At 40.2% G+C, this 20,884-nt stretch overlaps 1 protein-coding gene across 1 annotated transcript in view; it reads left to right on the top strand.

Annotated features, from left to right (window-relative positions):
* The window catches only part of PLCH1 (phospholipase C eta 1), a 239,079-nt gene that overhangs the window by 7,308 nt on the left and 210,887 nt on the right, over positions 1 to 20,884 (top strand). Inside the window, exon 2 of the mRNA XM_007106908.4 lies at positions 20,046 to 20,164. Coding sequence (XP_007106970.2) covers positions 20,086 to 20,164 — 79 coding nt within the window. The 5' untranslated portion in view covers positions 20,046 to 20,085. The remainder of the gene's footprint in view (positions 1 to 20,045; positions 20,165 to 20,884) is intronic.

Genomic DNA, 20,884 nt, shown 5'->3' with positions numbered 1-20,884 from the left:
GCGCAGGCCCAGCAGCCGTGGCTCACGGGCCCAGCCGCTCCGCGGCATGTGGGATCTTCCCGGACCGGGGCACGAACCGATGTCCCCTTCATCGGCAGGCGGACTCTCAACCACTGCGCCACCAGGGAAGCCCAGTAACAATATATTTTGTATATCATTCCATATCAGCACATAGAGCTTCTTAATTCTTTTTTCTTTTTACTTTATTTGAAAAAAGCAGTTGTAGGTACACAGCAAAATTGAAGGGAAGGTGCAGACTTCCCCATGTGCTCCATGCCCCACCCATGCATAGACACCCCATTACCAACAACCCCAGCAGAATGGTGCATTTGTTACAATTGATGACCCACATTGACACATAATAATCACCTAGATTACATGGTTTACATTACAGTTAACTCTTGGTGTTGTGCATTCTATGGGTTTGGACAAATGTGTAATGACCTGTATCCATCATTGTGATATCATACACTGTGTTTTCACTGCTCTAAACATCCTGTGTCCTGCCTTCACCTGCTACAGGATATCTTGATTACTTCCAAGTTTTGGCAATTATGAATCAAGTTGCTATAAACATTCATGTGCACGTTTTTGTGTGGACATATGTTGTCAACTCCTTTATGTAAATACCAAGGAGCACAACTGCTGGATCGTGTGGTAAGAATATGTTTAGTTTTGTAAGAAACTGCCAAACTGTCTTCCAAAGTGGCTGTGCCATTTTACATCCCTACCAGTAAGGAAGGAGCACTCTTGTTGCTCTACATCCTCACCGACATTTTGTGGTGTGAGTGTTCTGGATTTTGGCCATTCTAATAGGTGTGTAATGGTATCTCTTTTTAATTTGCATTTCCTGATGATGTATCATGTAGAGCATCTTTTCGTATGCTTCTTTGCCATCTCTATATCTTTGATGAGGTGTCTGTTAAGGTTTCTGGCCCATTTTAAAATCAGGTGGTTTTTTTGTGTTTTAAGAATTCTGTGTGTACTTTGAATAATAGTCTTTTATCAGAAGTGTCTTTTGCAAATATTCTGTGCCAGTCTGTGGCTTGTCTTTTCATTCTCTTGACATTGTTTTTCATGGAGCAGAAGGTTTAAGTTTTAATGAAGTTCAGCTTATCAATTCTTTGTTTCATGAATCATCCCTTTGGTGTTGTATCTAAAAAGTCACCACCATGCCCAAGGTCATCTAGATTTTTTTCCTATGTTCTAGGAGTTTTATAGTTTTGTGTTTTAAATTTAGGTTTGTGATTCATTTTGAGTTAATTTTTGTGAAGGGTATAAGGACTATGTTTAGATTCATTTCTTTGCATGTGGATGTCCAGTTGTTCCAGCACCATTTTTTTTTGAAAAGAACTGTCTTTGTTCCATAGTATTGCTTTTGCTTGTTTGTAAAAGATCAGTGATTCCATTTATGTGTGTCTACTTCCAGGCTATGTATTCTGTTCCATTGACCTATTTATCTACTCTTTCTTCAATACCACATTGTCTTGATTACTATAGCTTTAGAGCAAGCCTTGAGTAGGATAGTTTCAGTCTCCCAACTTTGTTCAATATTATGTTGGCTATTCTGGATTTTTTTTTAAGGGCCACATATTTTCCAATGTATGGATATACTAAAATTTAATCAGATTAATGGACAGTTAGGTTGCTTCTGATCTTTTGAAAACAATGGTACAGTAAATAACTCTATATATACACTGTTTGCATGTTCAAGTATGGCTATAGAATATATTTTTGGAAGTGGGATTGCTAAGTCAAAGGTACGTACATTTGTAATTTTGATAAATATCGTCAAATTGACTTCAATAGAACTTGTACAGTTTTTACCCTTATCAGAAATGTATTACCTGACGATTTCTCCACACCCTCACCAACACAGTTTGTCATTAAACTTCTTGATTTTTGCTAACCTGATAGGTAAAAAATTAGCATCTTGATATAGATAAAACTTGCTTTTCTCATATTCACTTACGGGTGACTTTACAAATTTCCATTTTGAGCAGAGCCTCAGAATAGAAGGTGTCACTTCATTCTTTCTATTATAGATTAAAAAATCAATTTTGAAGAAACAAATGAATAGGTTTCAGATCACTGCCTGATAGAGGATCAGAGTCAGCACACTTACTTTTCTTATATGATAAGCATTTAGTTGCTTTTCACACTTCCTTCCAAGTGTCAAATATTTCACTCATCTCCCCAGGTCTGGGAGAGTTGGTGTCTTTGGAATCCAAAAGTATCTCCAGTCCTGGCAGGATGGTGTCAACACTGGGCTTGGCTGTAGCACTGCTTGGTTCCCACTCCCTGGGATCGAAGCTAACTTGAATTCCTTATTGTCTGTTGTGGCTGCATAGGTTCTTGTGTCCTAGCATTACTGAAGGAAAGAAGAAGAAATGTTGAGCGTTCAGACTTTGCTGGGTTCTGATTCTGTTTGTTTGGACACTCAGGAGAACCCTGCTCTTCCTTGAATGTGGACGAGATTCTTTTGGGATAATGGAGGTTTCTGAGGGTGGCCATGAACCAAGACCTGGCCACTAGAATAGTGTCTCAGTCTGGTTCCCATGATTTTAGTGGGAACCTATTAGATATTCAAGGGAAGGAAACTATGCAAGAGAATATAATAGAAAACATATAGGCCAGTGACAAATAACCAGGAGTTAGTTGCTGTGTCTTTAATCTATTTTGTTCTAGTTTAAGAAGAAAACATCAAATCCACAGTATAAATTTCATTTGAGGAATTTGTAATACTCTTTGGGTTTTATTTCCCTATTTTTTCTCATTAATGCTTTCTATGACACCTTTCGTCAGATGGCAACTTCAAACAGGCTGTTTATTACCTAGACTTAAAGAATCAAGAACTTATAAGCTTGAAAAGAGTAAGTTAACACGAAATGTGTTAGATGCATTTAACTTGGGCTACCTCCATCAGCTTCGGATTTTTTTCCCCAGAGCTTCTTAAAAATTAAGGATTTGGCACATGAAAAACAAAGCTGAGTTTCCACAATTTAAAATATTTGACTAGATTTTTTTGCTGTTCTTTTGAACTTGAGAATTTATATGAGAAAATTAGGTTTAATATCCCATCTCCTTCTGTATTACTTTGAGGACCTTTTACTTGTCCTTTTTATAATTTCTGATATTCTTATATTTGCATTGATATAGGTTCTCTGTTGAACAGTTAGAAAGTTAACATCTCTGCTGGCTTTAGAGAAACTAAACTTTAATTCTTAATTTTACCACCATTGTCTTAGGCTGAAATCTTTGCAAAATTGTCTTTGATCACTACCATCCTTTTAAAGAGAGGCCTATCGCAGGATTTATTTTCTGAATAAGTTATGTTTAGGCATTCTTGGTGAAATGTTATTTTTGCCAATTTCCTTATATATACTTTGTTATATCACAGTGTATTTTTTAATTTTTTTGGCTGTACCATGCAGCTTGTGGGATCTTAGTTCTCTGGCCAGGGATCGAACCTGTGCCCTCAGCAGTGAAAGGGGGGGAGTCTTAACCACTGGACGGCTAGGGAATTCCCTATCACAAGGTATTTAAACATCATATTAACAATGTAAATTAGTAATTTTTACCTTGATAACTGAGCAGTATTTTGAGCATTCACAATGCTTTCCTACTAAACTGCCCTTCCTTTTCCCCTCCCTTCTCATCTTCCCTCTTTTAAACCTACTGATGTTTTGAGATCTAGCTCTATGCTCCCACCATCCAGGAACTCTTTCCTGACAGCCTTTGTTTCTTTTCTTTGAACCTTTACAGTATGCTTCATTTGCCACCAATCATACATTCTGCCTTTTTCTGTGCAAGTTTTATATAAATTTTTGTTTCTATCTATGCACTATTCTCCCATCTAGATTGTTGACTTCTTGATTGGCTTCTGGGACAGTGTTTAGGCATCTCTCCATCCCCTCAGTACGTATAGTAGGGCCCAGAGCATACTTGTGGGTTATTTGATTCATAAATTGATTTGATTATAGCTTTTTGCATATTAAGGGGTCCTGAGATCCTATTTTTGAACACAAAAAGGGGGGCACTTCCCCCTACTCACCCTGCTGTGGTTGGGAAGGAGAGAAGGTATTGACTGGAGGTTTAATTGCCCAGTTCAAGGCAGATCTCCTGTTGGAGCCACGCGTATTGTTGGGTGGAAGGGTTAGGGAAAGCAGGCAAAGTTGGGAATCCAACACATTCCTTGTGATAAGCTCCCTTCTCTCACTGGTGGGTAGGGAAGTGGACAGGAGAAAGGGTAAGATGAACTTGGGAAAGCTGGGGGATCTGCCCTTCTCTGGGGGTTGCCATTTCTGAGACTGAATTTTGGACATCCTTATGTATGAGGGAATTGTGGGTGGAGCTAGTCTGAAGTCCATTTCTAATATTCAAAAAGTATGGAAATCACTGGTTTAGAGGCAACTAGTATAAATCAAGGATTTTTTGGATATTAGTGTGTCATCAGGAATAGTCTTCAAATGTGATCAAAGGTGTTAATATTGGGCTGGATTTCAAGACTGATGGCCACTGAGAGTTGAAATCTAATTACCAAACAGTCATTCCTTTGAGTGTTTTTTTTTCCAATGTAGTTTTAATTTCCAATCTGCACTTCGTGCCCACTTTTGAAATGAAGGAATATATTTTTAGAAAGATGAAAAATATCTCAACCCTTACATGAACATAGGGAATTGGAAAAGATTGTACATTGAAAAGTCTGGATCTCATTACTGAGTTTGCCATACCTAGTAGTGTGTTCGCTCCCTTTCTCTTTCTTTTATTGTCTTTTTTCTCTTTCCCTGTCTTATATTCATTTATTAGGGAGCAAAATTACATAGATCTTAAGAGTGTAATCACTGAAGTTAATTTTTATTTAGTTCAAGTACCAGTGCTGTCACTTGATAGCTGTGGACCTTAGGTAATTACTTAACCTCTCTGTGCTTCAGTTTCTCTATCTGTAAAATGGGGATAATAATTACCTAGCCCTTAGGATCACTGTAAAGATGAAAAAAATAATGTTTCGTAAAATATTTACCACAATACCTGTCACATAGGAAGTGCTAAAAAGTATCAGCCATATTACAAATTAGCAGGCACTGAGCCTAATAAGCTTTTGGGTTAGATCAGGTCCTGATTTGACTGTCAGATTGCAAGGTTCTGTGGCTTTGAATGTGAATTCCCAGGCTTGGATTCTGTTTCTAGCAATATAGTTCACTAATACTCCCGATGAAACAATTTGAATATGTTGGGTACAGTAGAAAGATTATTTTCTTAAGTGCAGTAACCTGTAAGAAAGTAATGAATATTCAGGCTTTAAATGCTAAGTGAAGAGGGGTCTACTGAGCAATGAAGCTGGCTTTTTGCCTTGAGGACATTTGACAAACCAGGTTAACTTGAACTTCTGCTTTCATGGCCTGAGGGCACAGGGGACAAGAGATAAAGTTAAAACGTCTGAGAGGAACCATTTGGTCATAAAGCTAGGACTTCAAAGGGTTTCTCCCTCATTGTAAGGGTGAATTAGAATAAAAACAAAAATAAAAATAATTATCTACCTTCTTTCTAACCCTATAATACTGTAAGGAAAATCACCTTTCAAAAATCTTGGTTCTGAGCAGATCCTGATTATTTGGTCCTGAGAATTTGTGATACTGAGCCAGCTTTAATACAGATTTGCATCTGGAATCATAATAACTAGGTGGTCAGAAAAACCTCAAGATGAAAATTTGATTTAAAGAGTTCCTACATTGCAAGTGTCCCTGGTACTGAGCGAACACCAATTTTCCCCCTTCTTTTGGAAGAATCTATTTTTATCGTAGACTTCAAAGAATCCCCACCAATGAAATTATTGGGTGGGCCAAAATGTGCCTTCTGTTTTTTAAGTAAAAATAAGACACATTTTTCATTTTCACCAAGAACTTTATTGAACAACGTATTCACCCTTTGTTCCACTACCTTCTGCCATTTTTCATGAAACTTCATAATTCCATCTTCCCAAAACTTTTTATCTTTTTGAGCAAAGAACTGTTCCAGGTGCCTTTTACAGTCTTCCAGGGAATTGAAATTTTTTCCATTAAGAGAATTTTTAAAGACCGAAATAAATGGAAATCTGAAGGTGCAACGTCTGGTGAATACGGCGGATGAATCAGAACTTCCCAGCCAAGCTGTAACAGTTTTTGCCTGGTCATCAAAGAAGTATGCGGTCTTGTGTTATCCTGATGGAAGATTATGCGTTTTCTGTTGACTAATTCTGGGTGATTTTCATTGAGTGCTGCTTTCAGTTGGTCTAATTGGGAGCAGTACTTGTTGGAATTAATCACTTGGTTTTCCAGAAGGAGCTCATAATAGAGGACTCCCTTCCAATCCCACCATATACACAACATTACCTTCTTTGTATGAAGACTGGCCTTTGTTGTGGTTGGTGGTGGTTCATTTCGCTTGCCCCACGATCTCTTCCGTTCCACATTGCTGTACAGTATCCACTTTTCCTTGCCCATCAATTTGTTTTAAAAATGGAACGTTTTCATTACGTTTCAGTAGAGAATCGCATGAGGAAATACGGTCAAGAAGGTTTTTTTCGCTTAACTTATGTGGAACCCAAACATCAAAGCTATGAACATAACCAAGCTGGTGCAAATGATTTTCAGTGCTTGATTTGGATAGTTTGAGTATGTCGGCTATCTCCCTCGTGGTATAACGTTGATTGTTCTCAATTAATGTCTCAATTTGATCGCTATCAACTTCAACTGGTCTACCCGACCATGGAGCATCGTTCAGCGAGAAATCTCCAGCACGAAACTTCACAAACCACTTTTGACATATCTGATCAGTCACAGCACCTTTTCCATACACTGCACAAATCTTTTTGTGCGTTTCAGTTGCATTTTTACCTTTCTTGAAATAATAAAGCATAATATACGGAAAATGTTGCTTTTTTTCTGCCATCCTCAATATTAAAATGTCTATAAAAAATTCACCAATTTTGATGCCTTTAAAAAAATTTTTTAATAGATCTTTATTGGAGTCTAATTGCTTCACAATACTGCGTTAGTTTCTGTTGTACACCAGAGTGAATCAGCCATATGCATACATATGTCCCCATATCACCTCCTTCTTGAGCCTCCCTCCCGTCCTCCCTATCCCACCCCTCTAGGTGGTCACAAAGCACCAAGCTGATCTCCCTGTGCTATGCGGCTGCTTCCCACTAGCTATCTATTTTACATTTGGTAGTGTATATATGTCCATGCCACTCTCTCACTTTGTCCCAGCTTACCCTTCCCCCTCCCCTTGTCCTCAAGTACATTCTCTGTCTACATCTTTATTCCTACCCTGCAACTAGGTTCATTAGTACCATTTTTTTTTTAGATTCCATATATATGCATTAGCGTACAGTATTTTTCTCTTTTTGACTTACTTCACTCTGCGTGACAGACTCTAGGTCCATCCACCTCGCTACAAATAACTCAATTTCGTTTCTTTTTATGTCTGTGTAATATTCCATTTTATATATGTGCCATATCTTCTTTATCCATTCATCTGTCGATGGACATTTAGGTTGGTTCTATGTCCTGGCTACTGTAAATAGTGCTGCAATGAACATTGTGGTACATGTCTCTTTGAATTATGGTTTTCTCAGGGTATATGCCCAGTAGTGGGATTCCTCATATGGTAGTTCTATTTTTAGTTTTTTAAGGAACCTCCATACTGTTTTCCATAGTGGTTGTATCAATTTACATTCCCACAAATGGTGCAGGAGGGTTCCCGTTTCACCACACCCTTTCCAGCATTTATTGTTTCTAGATTTTTTTTTTTTTTTTTTTTTCCCCCTGGTACACGGACCTCTCACTGCTGTGGCCTCTCCCGCCGCGGAGCACAGGCTCCGGACGCGCAGGCTCAGCGGCCATGGCCCACGGGCCCAGCCGCTCCGCGGCATGTGGGATCCCACCAGACCGGGGCACGAACCTGCGTCCCCTGCATCGGCAGGTGGACTCTCAACCACTGCACCACCAGGGAAGCCCGATAAAAGCTAATTTCCGGACCGGGACACGAACCCGCGTCCCCTGAATCGGCAGGCGGACTCCCAACCACTGCGCCACCAGGGAAGCCCAATTTCTAGATTTTTTTATGATAGCCATTCTGACTGTCGTGAGTTGATACCTCATTGTAGTTTTGATTTGCATTTCTCTCTTTTGACCCACCTCCTAGAGTAACAGAAATAAAAACAAAAATAAACAAATGAGACTTAATTAAACTTTAAAGCTTTTGCACAGCAAAGGAAACCATAAACAAGATGAAAAGACATCCCTCAGAATGGGAGAAAATATTTGCAAATGAAACAACAGACAAAGGATTTATCTCCAAAATATACACACAGCTCATGGAGCTCAATATCAAAAAAACAATCCAGTTAAAAAATGGGCAGAAGACCTAAATAGACGTTTCACCAGGGAAGACATACAGATGGCCAAGAGGCATGTGAAAAGATGCTCAACATCACTAATTATTAGATAAGTCTTTTTTTAAATGCACACTGATATGACAGCTATCACATACAATTTAACAAAATTGTTTCTAATGAAGTTAAAGGCAACTAAGTGCTTACTAGAGCCATCTTAGGGAAAAAACTGAATGAACCTTTTGTCCTACCCAATAGAAGGAAAATGAGCATTTCATAGTTTGAAAAAACTCACTAACACAAGATTTAAGCTGAGAACCAGAAACTCTGAAGACTAAACAAGCCGATTTGAGAAAGAACCAAATATTATAGAACTTGGGGAAAAAAAAAAACTCAGTGAACAGATTAACCCAAGCTGAACAGGGAAATTGTCAACTGAATGATAGATCTGAAGAAAATTTTCAGATGGCAACAGAGAGGCAAGACAATGAAAAACCCAAAATAAAGGTTAATCGATGTGGAAGATAGAGAATTCAGACTCAATGTAAGTTTAATTATAATTTCAGAAGAAGAGAGAAAATGGGAAGCGGCAACATTTAAAGAGATAATGACTGACAATTCTCAAGGACTGATAAAAAGCATCACTTTCCATATAAATGAAGTCATCTGAATTCCATTCGGGATAAGGAAAAATCCACACAGACAAAATATAATTAAATTGGAGAAAACAAAATATAAAGAGAAGATCTTAAGCAAGGTCAGAGAGAAGAGGCAGCTTATTTTCAAAGACATGACAAATCCTGACGGTGTGACAATAGAAGCCAGAAGACAGTAGAATATTAAATTTCATGCCCTGATAGAAATTAACTATCAGTTTAGGATTCAGTTTTCATCAAGAATATATTTAAAAAGCAAAGACAAAGACTGTCAGACTTAAAACCAACCAACCAACAAAGAAAAAAAACCTCAACAAACCCTAGAATTCTAGCAGATCCTCACAAAAAGGATACATTTCAGGCAGAAGAAAATTATTACCAGATGGAATGTCTCAGAAACAAGAAATGAAGAACAAAGAAAAGGAAAATTTGTAAGTAAAACACACATTGACTCTATAAAGTAATAATCATGTCTTCAGTGGGAACTAGGTAAAACAAGTGACATAAATAAGTTGGAGAAACAGAAGGAGTCAATATCTTCTAAAGTTCCTGTATAGTTTGGGAGGAAGTTAAAGATACAGATTAAATTTATACTTTGATAAGTAAAGTGTACCTGTTAAAATTTCTAGGGCAACCACTAAAATTTAGTAAAAGAATGAATGAATAACTTTCTAACAGGGAAAATTGAAATGAGAAAACTATTAAATCTGAAGTCAAGAAAGTTGAGAAAAGAAATATAGAATAGGCGACTAGTAGCAAACACAAAATAAGATGTAGAAATAAAATCCAATGTATTAGCAACTATAAAGAAACCAAAGATTGTTAGACTAGATGAAAAATGAAAATTCAGCTATTTGCTGTTTATAAAAGACATGTCTAAAACGTAAGGGTACAGAAAGGTGAAGGTAAAATAATAGAAAAAGATAAATGGGTGATTACAAACTAAAAGCTGTCACTATTAACATCAAAAACTAAAAGCTGGCAATATTAATATCAGATGAAATAGACTTTAAATGTCAAAAGCGTTTTTAGAGATAAAAGAAGGTCATATTGGTTCAAAAGTTTGAACTCAGAGAAAAACCTTTTGTGGTTTTTTTTTTTTTTTTTTTGCGGTACGCGGGCCTCTCACTGTTGTGGCCTCGCCTGTTGCGGAGCACAGGCTCCGGACGCGCAGGCTCAGCGGCCATGGCTCACGGGCCCAGCCGCTCCGCGGCATGTGGGATCTTCCCGGACCGGGGCACGAGCCCGCGTCCCCTGCATGGGCAGGCAGATTCTCAACCACTGCGCCACCAGGGAAGCCCCTTTTGTGGTTTTTAAACATGGTCTCAATATATATTATGCAAAACGTGGTCTCTAATACGTGGTCTCAACATATATTACACAAAAATTGAGAGAACTACAATGGGAAACATATATTCCCAGTGATTTTTTTTTTTTGCCATGCCACGTGGCTTGTGGGATCTTAGTTCCCCAACCAGGGACTGAACCTGGGCCCTCGGCAGTGACAGCATGGAATCCTAAACACTGGACCACCAGGGAATTCCTTCCTAGTGATATTTTAATATACTTCGTCAGTACTTGATAAAGAGGGGAAAAGGTCAGCTACCACATACAAGATTTGAGCAATACAGTTAGTAAGTTTGAGCTGATAGACATGTGGAGGTCATTGCATCTCAAAACTGCAGAATTGGGGCTTCCCTGGTGGCGCAGTGGTTGCGCGTCCACCTGCCGATGTCAAACACACACAGAACATTATAAAAAGTGACCTCAAACTATGTCATCAAGCAAGTCTTAACAGCAAACAATGATTGGTATCATCCAGACCAGATCTGTGACCACAGTGCAGTTAAGCTAGAAACTAATAACAAAAGATGACTATGAATAATTATAGAAATATATTTCAAAATGACCTTTGGATCAAAGAAGTTGCAATGGAAATCAACATATTTTTAACTGAATGATAACAAAAATATTTTGGGTCAAGACTTGGGGTGGGGATAAGCCGCTAAAGCATGTATAAATGCTTATATTAGAAAAGAAGAAAGCCTGAAAATTAGCTAGATGTTGAAGTTGAAGAGTTAGAAAAAGATGCAAAATAGACCCAGAGAAAATAGATGAAGGAAAAAATAATAATTCCATATTATTCAATGGAGAGGATCAAAAATGATACAGTTTGGCTCTTGGCAAAAGCTAGTAATATTGAACACCTGGTGAGGCCGATTTCAAAAGAAGAGGAGAGAGGCACAATATTCCTAAACAATATTAGGAGTGGAAAAGCAGATGTTGTAGATAGTAAAAAAAATTATGAAATACATTGTGCTAAAACATTTGAAAACTTAGAGGAAGTGACTACCTTTCCAGACAAGTATAACTTATTTAAACTAAATTAGAAAAAATAGGCTGAAAAATTCTATAATTTTTAAATTAAATAAACCATTAGTCAAATATTTCTCCATAAAGGAAGGTCTAGGTTTAGGTGGGTTTATGAGCAAGTTCGACCAAGCACTCAAGGAAAAAATAATTTCAAACTTGCATAAATCATTCCAGGGAATAGAAACATTTTTTTGAAGCTGTGATAACCTCAGTATAAAAACTTGTCGGGCTTCCCTGGTGGCGCAGTGGTTGAGGGCCCGCCTGCCGATGCAGGGGACACGGGTTCGTGCCCTGGTACGGGAAGATCCCACATGCCGTGGAGCCTGCGTGTCTGGAGCCTGTGCTCCGCAACGGGAGAGGCCGCAACGGGAGAGGCCACAACAGTGAGAGCTGCGTAACGCAAAAAAAAAAAAAAAAACCTGTCAAGAACAATATGAGAAATGGAAATTATAGGCCAGACTTACTTAGCAATATACATGTAACAATCATAAAACCTGAGCAGGCCAAATCTAGCAATGTGTTAAAAAGATAAATCCAATTTGTTCACAATGTATTATCTTGGGATTGCTGGGTTGATTTAACATTAGAAAATTCATATTAACAGATTAATGGAGACATATCTTATGATCTAAGATGCAGAGAAAATGTCTTATAATGTTTAATATCAAATTATGCAAAAAGCTGTTCAGAAAATCAGAATAGAGGCAGTTTTCTTAACATAAAGAATATTTACAAATAACCTATGGCAAACATTACACTTAGTGGTAAAATATTAAAAGCACTTTGTTTCTTAAGATCAAGATCCATTATTCTATGCAATACTGCTTTTGATGGTTGATATCATACTGTATCCTATTTTTTCACATAGCATCATATCATGAGCATTTTCAATGTTCACTTACAAAGTTTTTGCAGAACACAATTGTTAATATCTAACCTACAGTCGGTGCTACCCCAGTAGCTGACTATTTAGTGCTCTAGTTCTTCTGCATCATAAAAAATGATGCAGTGAATATTTTTTGTGTATACATTTTTGTATTTTTAAAGATTTCTTTTTGATATATTTCTAGCAGCTGAATTACTGAACCAAAAGGTATGAACTCTTTCAAGCACTGGATACATATTATTATATACTTGAAACCAGCCCTTTCAAATGAAGCATCCATGTGTCTTTGGAGGGGGATTGTATCTCACTGCTCAGCTTAGCTCAGAGCGTTTTCAGCTCCTGATTGCTTAAAGAAAACACACGGGGAACTTGGGGTCTAGTGGTGTCCCCTGTGAGCCTTAAAAAATGAACAAAGTACCCTTTTATTTCTTTCCCTGTGTGTACATAGCTGGGAGGGGGGTAGCTATGGAATTAGGCTGTTTGCAGAGCCCTTTAACAACCCGTTTGGCAGTGCTTGGAAACCTGTGGGAAGTGGAGGAGGGAGCTTATGAAGGGGGAGGGGAGGATAGTGACCTGCCATCTGCGGAGGGGAGTGGGGCCCCTCTGACCAGGGCCTTCTGACCCAGATGTCTGAGCTGCTTTAGAACCTGATAGTTTAGGCCTGGTCCAGGGGACAGGAGCTGTGGGCCCTCCCATCCCATCCCTGCGCTGTGTAAATCTCTTGATTTGTTTTAAAATTAGTGGAGAAATGAGAGAAGAGCAGCTGTCTTTGAAATCTTAGCTTGTAACTGGCCTGAGTTTGAATTCTCAACCATTAGAGAGACCTTGGTGCAGAAATTCCCAAACGTGTTGTGTCAGGGGCTGTGAGGTGCAGGACACAGTTTGGAGACTTTTCCCTTCTGCCTTCCTCTTTCTAGGCACTTCCTGTTTTATGAATATTGCTGTCAGAGCATATTAGTTATGTCTTTTGTCTCTCAGCGAGGCTTAAGGAGAAGGAAATCACTTCTCCATATGAGTTAAAGGGTATACTAATGGGAATTAACTCTGTGGTTTCTCAGGGCTATTTTAATTTATAATTACAGCTGAATGATGGGGATATTAGTCAGGGGTAGGGGTTGCCCATAGTCCTTATTAATGTAGAATATTAAGTTTGGAAGCTCTGAGAGAGCATCTCATTCACCACCACTCGTCTTTTGTTCCAAAGATGAGGCAGCCCGAGCACAGGGGAGTGAAGAGATTTACCTGACACTGTTTAGTCAGAGGGCGGACTGGGCTGCAACTCTGGCCTCTTGACATCCAGTCAGACATTTTCCCATTGTCCCTTCATGCCTTACTGCATCCCATGAAGCAGTTACTCCTTTTCCAACAGCAGGGTGAGTTTATGCATTGTTTTAATTTCTGGCTATAGCCTTCCTCCCTGTTGTTAGCAATTTGGAAAGCACATGAACCACTCAGATAGTTTTCACAATGATTTCTGGCTCGAAAATTTGGCCTTGGTGTTTCTGAGCTTGGTCCAAATAGCTCACTCAAATTTCATTGCAAAGAAACCTCCCACCATTTGATTCTCAAAGAACTGACACTTTGCTTGCATCCCCTCCAGTCTGTATACTCCAAAGTCTCCTGGCTGGAGGGACATGGTAGGTATATTTTGAATAAGTAATGTTTCATTTAGTCATCTCTTCTCCTCCTTCTGGCTCTTCCCCTTCATTGACCCATAGTGGAGTTGGATTGAGTGGTGGAGGTGAGAAGAATTAACCTTGTATATTATGAGTAATACAACTCTAGTTTCTTTCCATAGGGAAGGAGTGTCAGGGAGGAAACACGGCTGGACAGAGTGTAGCCCTGGGACTGGGACAGTGGATTTGGAGTCAGAAGACATGAATTTGCAACCTACTATTTCCTATTAGCCTCTTTCAACTCATGCTTAATGATGCATGACTTATAAGGCTATTGTAAGGATCATTTTTTTAAAAATACAAGATATGAATGGAAATATTGTATGAACCATAAAATGATTTACAAATAATATATTATTTTTAAGAAAGAAAGAATATAAAGGAGTGGGAGTGTTGGTTTTTATGGAAGAGGGGTGCCAGAGAAGAATTGGCTGTGGTAGTAGCAGTCACAGTAGGTGAAGAGGTGGAGATAGCATGTAGTAACAAATCCCTGTAGTTAAAAAAAAAATGTGTGTGTGTGTATATATACACATACATACACATATATGAATATATTCCCCCTTCCCCAAAGTTCTCTTTTAAGATTCTCCTATTCCTCCTTTTCCTTTGTTAGAACTCTGATTTCCATATATGAACTTGAATAGTTTGTCTTTTATTAAGCCATTCAAGTGGCTTGAGCAGATTTGTAGTGTTCCATAAAACTCATGTTAAAACAGTGATATAGATTTGCCTCACATGTAAAAACAGTTAAGAGAATTCTAAAGAAGAAAAGATTTCAGGGTTTGCTCTGCTTAAATACACCTTCAAGGGGTGTGAGGGAATCCTTTACTACCAGAACAAAGGACTTGAATGCAGCATATCCCTAGGGAAAGCCCAAGTAAATATGGAGTCAGATTTTGAAACTCAGAGGACCAGCTAAAAAACCTGGCCCAAGGTCCCCCAGTGAGTCAATTGTTAGAGATGAAACCAAAAAAGAGAGCTCATGACTGCCTGGTGGGCTCGCTTTACTCTGCTTTGCTGACACATTTCATCAGTCAGAACTCTTTTGTTGCCAGTGACAGTAAACCCAACTCAATATGGCTTAAACAAAACTAAACAAAGCAAGGAAGGGAATGTACTGGCTCATTTAACTAAAAAGTACAGGGAGAGATCTGGCTTCAGGTGTGCCTTAAATGATATCAGTAGGACCAAGTTTATCTTCATTCCTCTGGGTTGAATCCAGTCTCACATAGATTTTTTTCTTCTCTTGTAGTAACAAGATGGTTGCCAGGAGTTATAGGTTTCTAGGCTTCACAACTTCACAGCCTCACAACCTTGAGTCCAACAGAAAAGAAAGTTTCGTTTCTCCAGCAGTTCAAACAGACATCCATGCCTGACTCTCAGTGGTCCGAATTAGGTGGGCCATGTGCACCATCTGTACTAGTATGGCCTGGGGGAGGCAGTGCTCAGCTTTGTCAGACCTAAACCACGTCCCCACCTGAAGTGGGATGGAGCTGACACCAGCTAAGTTAATGGAAAGAAAGTGGGAGAAGGTGTTTCCTAGAGGAAAACCAAAGGAAGCACGGGGACAACCAGTAGGTGGCTGCCACTGTGTGCTTTTTCTTAGGGGGCTTTAGTTAAAATGAGTGGGTGTTGCTGTGAAGGATTTCTCTTTCCTTTGTGGGGTTTTAAACGCATTGACAAATGCTTATTAATCAAAATCGTTCCTGCTTTTCTTAGTGAAAAGTGTCCTCGAATTTCTAATATTTTCTTTCTTCATGGTGTCCTGCCGCCACAGGTTTGTCTGGCCTGTAGTTTGACACTGGCAACTTTGATCATGTATCTATAGAAAAAAATGGCAAAAATAAAGAAATGTGGAATGATTATAAAAGTTACTAATCGCTTATAAAATGGACTTAGGGGGGCTTCCCTGGTGGAGCAGTGGTTGGGAGTTCGCCTGCCAATGCAGGGCACACGGGTTCAGGCCCTAGTCCAGGAAGATCCCACATGCTGCGGAGCGGCTAGGCCCGTGCACCACAGCTGCTGAGCCTGTGCTCTGGAGCCCGCGAGCCGCAGCTGCTGAGCCTGCGTGCCACGGCTGCTGGGGCCCACGTGCCTGGAGCCCGTGCTCCACGGCGGGAGAGGCCACCATAGTGAGGGACCGGGCACCGTGGCAAGGAGTGGACCCCGCTCTCCGCAACTAGAAGAAAGCCCATGCGCAGCAACGAGGACCCAACACAGTCAAAAATAAATAAGTAAAATAAATAAATTTTTTAAAAATGGGCTTAGGAACATTTCAACTTTTTAGATATTTTTAGTTCATCTGATGAATCCTCTCTGCATGCTTGCTTGGCTTCTTTTATTTCTTGTTGCTGCTTTAGAGTTTTTGGAGTTTGGAGGTTTTGAGTAGAGCTGATTACAATTTCTTTTTCAAATCACATATGTATTCTGTAGAAGTATGTTTACTGATATGGCTAGAATGTCACAATATATTAGTAAGTTATGTGAAAAGAAAAAAAGGCTTCAAATTAATAGGATCTAGTTGTTTTAAAAAAAGACCACAGTATCCATGGTAGTTGTCTTTGGGTGATAAGTGATATCACTATATAAGTTTTTTTTTTTTTTTTTTGCTTTTCTGCATGTTTCAAGTTCTAAAAATGGATAAAAAGAAATTGTTAAAGATAAATAAAATACATATAGCATTTCCTATAACTTTACCATCCACGGAGAAAGTTCATATTAACCTTGTTCTGAAGGCAGAATTTGAAACTAGTCCTAATAATGAGTTGTTTCTCTACCTGATGTTTCTTAGTCACTGTCAGTTATTAATTTTTTACAAGGATTGGGGATCTGTATGTTCTATAAAGAGTTCCAAATGTAACATATATTAAATAGCAAATATTAAATCAATGAAAGTATATTTTAGTGGATATTTTCACCCATTATGTTCACACAAATGGGATCATGAAACACTCAAAAGATCCCTGCTTTGGTACTGCTGAGCCTGGGGTTCCTGCCAGCTTTCTCGAATAGCTAGCTAGCAGTGCTATCTTGCAAGTTACACCTACTTTCTGGGCCTCAGTTTCCTTCTGGCTACACCATGTGAGGTTTGGCTGAGGTCGTTTCTAAGGTCCCTTTCAGTTGCTTCCCCTTAGTGAGTGCTGGGCCGCTGGTTCTTCTAATTCTGGTTGTGGCTGAGATTGGCTTTATTGCACAGCTGTCTCTTCCACTGCCTCAGCCCTACTGACTCCAGTCATTACCTCCACCTCCAGTATCTCTCAATTTTGAAATCATTTGCTGTGATTCTGGAGGCCAGAGTGGGCACTTCCTTCCTTCAGTCTCAGACTGGAGGGAATCCAGGAAATGGGGCATAGAACGAGGATGTCACTGATGTTTACCGAGGGCCTGTAGTGTGTGCACAGCTCAGGTCTGGCAATCAGGGGTGGCTTACTGTCTGCCCTTCAGCAGCAAACAGATGCCAGGGGAGGTAAGACATGCCAGTGATTAACCAAAATAGGGGGCACACAGCCTGGAGACCATAGGGTTCAATTACTTATACCTTTGTGTTCTAGTTCAACCATTTAAACTGAGTCCTCTCTTCTTAAAAACACCTACCCAGAAGAGTTTGTAATCCAGAGGCACGATTTCAAGTCCCACTGCTGCTTTTTCCTAGCAGCATGGGTGAGTCACTGACTCTAACATCCTCTTCTCTCCTTTCGTCTGGTTAAAAGGAAGGGCCAAATGAGAGTCAGGTATGTGCTTGTGTTTTGTTAACTATACACAAAAGCACCTTATTCTTTCATCTTCTGATTCCACTAACCTTCTTCCTTGGATTGAGAATGAACAGAGAGGGCAAAATAAAGAATGACACATGAGGGGCTTCCCTGGTGGCACAGTGGTTGAGAGTCCGTCTGCCGATGCAGGGGACACGGGTTCGCGCCCCGGTCCGGGAAGATCCCACATGCCGCGGAGCGGCTGGGCCCGTGAGCCATGGCCGCATTCTGATGAACCTAGGGACAGGACAGGAATAAAGATGCAGATGTAGAGAATGGACTTGAGGACACGGGGAGGGGAAAGGGTAAGCTGGGACAAAGAGAGAGTAACAATGACATATATATACTACCAAATGTAAAATAGACAGCTAGTGGGAAGCAGCCGAATAGCACAGGAAGATCAGCTGGTGCTTTGTGACCACCTAGAGGGGTGAGATAGGGAGGCTGGGAGGGAGACACGAGAGGGAGGGGATATGGGGATATATGTATACATATAGCTGATTCACTTTGTTATACAGTAGAAACTAACATAACATTGTAAAACAATTATACTCCAATAAAGATGTTAAAAAAAAAGAGAATGACACATGAAATTATAAGATCAAGTTAGTAAGGAAAAGTTAGCATGAATACAGGCAGTTCTACTTAATTCTGTGTAACCTAAAATATTTTTTTGGTAAAATATTTCTAATATAAATCATGAATATACTTTTGTAGGAAATAGTTACTACTGATATTACTGAAAATTATTTCCAATTCTTGAAAAAAGGTATTCTTATTAAAAACATGTCTTCAAAATCGAATACATGAATATATGTATAAATAAATGCATAAAAAAGACTGGAATGATTCACACCAAGCAAAAGTGGTCATTCCGGAGAGAGACATGAAATGAGGGAAGAGGGGATTTTCAATGAAAAATTTTTTTTCGAGTTTCAGTATTGAGTTTTTTAAAACTGAGCATATATCTAACTGTATAAAATACTTTTTGAAAGAAATCCTTGTAGTATGGAGTACTGGGTGGGGAGCGGGCAGGGAGAGTCGTCTCCATAAGCACCTGTTTTCTATCTTATTTTACAGTTGGTTCCGAGAGTGATTGTATCTTGGCGTGATGGGACTCACCCTCAGCTCGAGGGAGTGGGGGAAGCAGCCAGATTTAGCCAGGTGTGGGGGGGGCAAGAAGAAGGGGGAGTCAGGTCTGGAGAAAAGGTAGGATAGGTTACAGTTAGGGGAGGGAGGAAGAATGAGGCTTAGGGAGCCAAGGAGAAGCTCTGGCAAAAGCTTTAGGAACCTACACCAAATGTGGTTCCATTAATGAATAGGCACAGGTCTGATCATTTATTTTTTTCAGTACTGACTCCATCCTGGAGTGCCTTTACAAGAGTCTAGATTGCTTTAATAGGACAGATGACAAATTGTTTCCCACCTGTGGATTTTCCTTCATGCCAGCCTTGCTTGGTTTTGCCTGGCTTTCTTCTGTGACCAGAAAAGAAGATGGAATTCTGAAAAGTTGCTTTAGCCAAATCCTGTGAACAAAGGCAGCCTTGTTCGGGGTTATGCACACCAGCTTTTGGAGGAGTCTAATTCATCAGCTGGCATCTCTGCTTTTCAAGTCCTTGCTCTGGTTAGCACTGTGTTTCTCTGTCCGTGGAGGGGCAGGCCTTCTGGAGGAGCAGGCCCGCTGCTTGTTCACCCGGCTCTGGTTACAGGGGGCAGAGGCAGGCCCTAGGGGCCCTAAATGGACACCCATAGTGAGTCCAAGAGAGGGAGGCAGCCTTTGTTACTGTGTTTGCCTGGCCCATGGCTACATGGATGCCATTATGATTTCTAAGATTTCCCTAGATTGATCAGGTATGCAGTCCACCAGACTGGTGCTGACACAAAAGTCGGAAACTGGGAATGGCAGTCATCCTCCTGTTAGTCCCCTCCCCACCTGCAACTGAGATTTCCTGAAAAGCTACCAGCATTGACTGGTTTGAGTCCTGGCTGAGTGTGGGCGAAGCCTGGAGCACATAAACCAGTTCTGAAACTTGTTCTCCGTTGGTGGATTGATTTTTTTCCCCCCAGGACAGCGGTAACTTTGAGCCCCGTAAGCTTCTATTAGAAAAAGCTCCTGTTGTGGTACGTTAAGTGACCTTCTATCCAGTGCGAAGACTTGTGGGGAATTTCTTGGGGCCTGGGGCATTCCATCTCCCCAGGTGGAGAAGGTGTGAGGCCTGCGTGTTGCCCGCTAAGGCCCCGGGACCAACGGCGTCAGGCGGCCAGCGTGAGCGTGTGGCTTCCGCCTTCTTCATTTTTGTCTTCTTCCGTTTCCCTTGACAGAGCAATTTGGTTTTGATACTGTGCCAGAAATCTTCTGACAATGAGTTACTGGAACTTGGAGAAAAGGAACTGTGTGCAGTACCGCAGGCATTTTCTGGTGGACAACAGTCTGTTTCACGGTGAGTTGTCTTTTCTACTCCTGTAGGCGGATCTTTTGTTTCTGAGAGCACTTTTATTCCAGCACTCTGGGTGCAAATGTGATATGATTGTTGGGTTGAACCAAGAGGCTGAGTTAACTTGTTGATGAAAAATTACCCAAGAATCCCCACTGGACTCATTGCGCAGAGTTGCAAGCTGTGTGCCGCCCCTCAGCAACCATAACAGCATCGTTACTTTCTACCTCTCAGGTTAGTTTATGTCAGTGCCTTTCCACTTCTACTACACTGTCAACTCCAGTAACATCCCTTTCCGATGTTTGAAATTTGGGGAGCTAGGCCCATAGGTAGTGCTCGGTTAAGATCGGTGGATCATCATCAATCAGGGCTTATAACCAGCATGGTGTGTGCCTTCTATCAGGCTCCATATAAAAACAGAGCAGGTGAGGGAGCTTTAACCATAACTATCAGGGTGGATGACTGCAACTGTAAATCAGAGAATAATCAACATTAGTCATTTTCATGGAAAACTAAGATGAATTGCCTTTACCCTGCTGGCATATTTGTTTTGTGATATACAGCCAGGGATAAGCTCTGTCAATCCTGATATCAGTATGCCCTTGAGTGAAATTTACTTAAGAGTCAGAGATTCATGTGTTGGCAGAATTTTTGGAGTAATCTCCATTAAGAGCTGGTGGGGGCTTCCCTGGTGGCGCAGTGGTTGAGAGTCCGCCTGCCGATGCA

Source organism: Physeter macrocephalus, chromosome 1, assembly GCF_002837175.3.
Source record: "Physeter macrocephalus isolate SW-GA chromosome 1, ASM283717v5, whole genome shotgun sequence".
NCBI lineage: Eukaryota > Metazoa > Chordata > Mammalia > Artiodactyla > Physeteridae > Physeter > Physeter macrocephalus.
The sequence above is the reverse complement of the archived record's forward strand: the minus strand, read 5'-3'. Positions and strand labels throughout refer to the sequence as shown.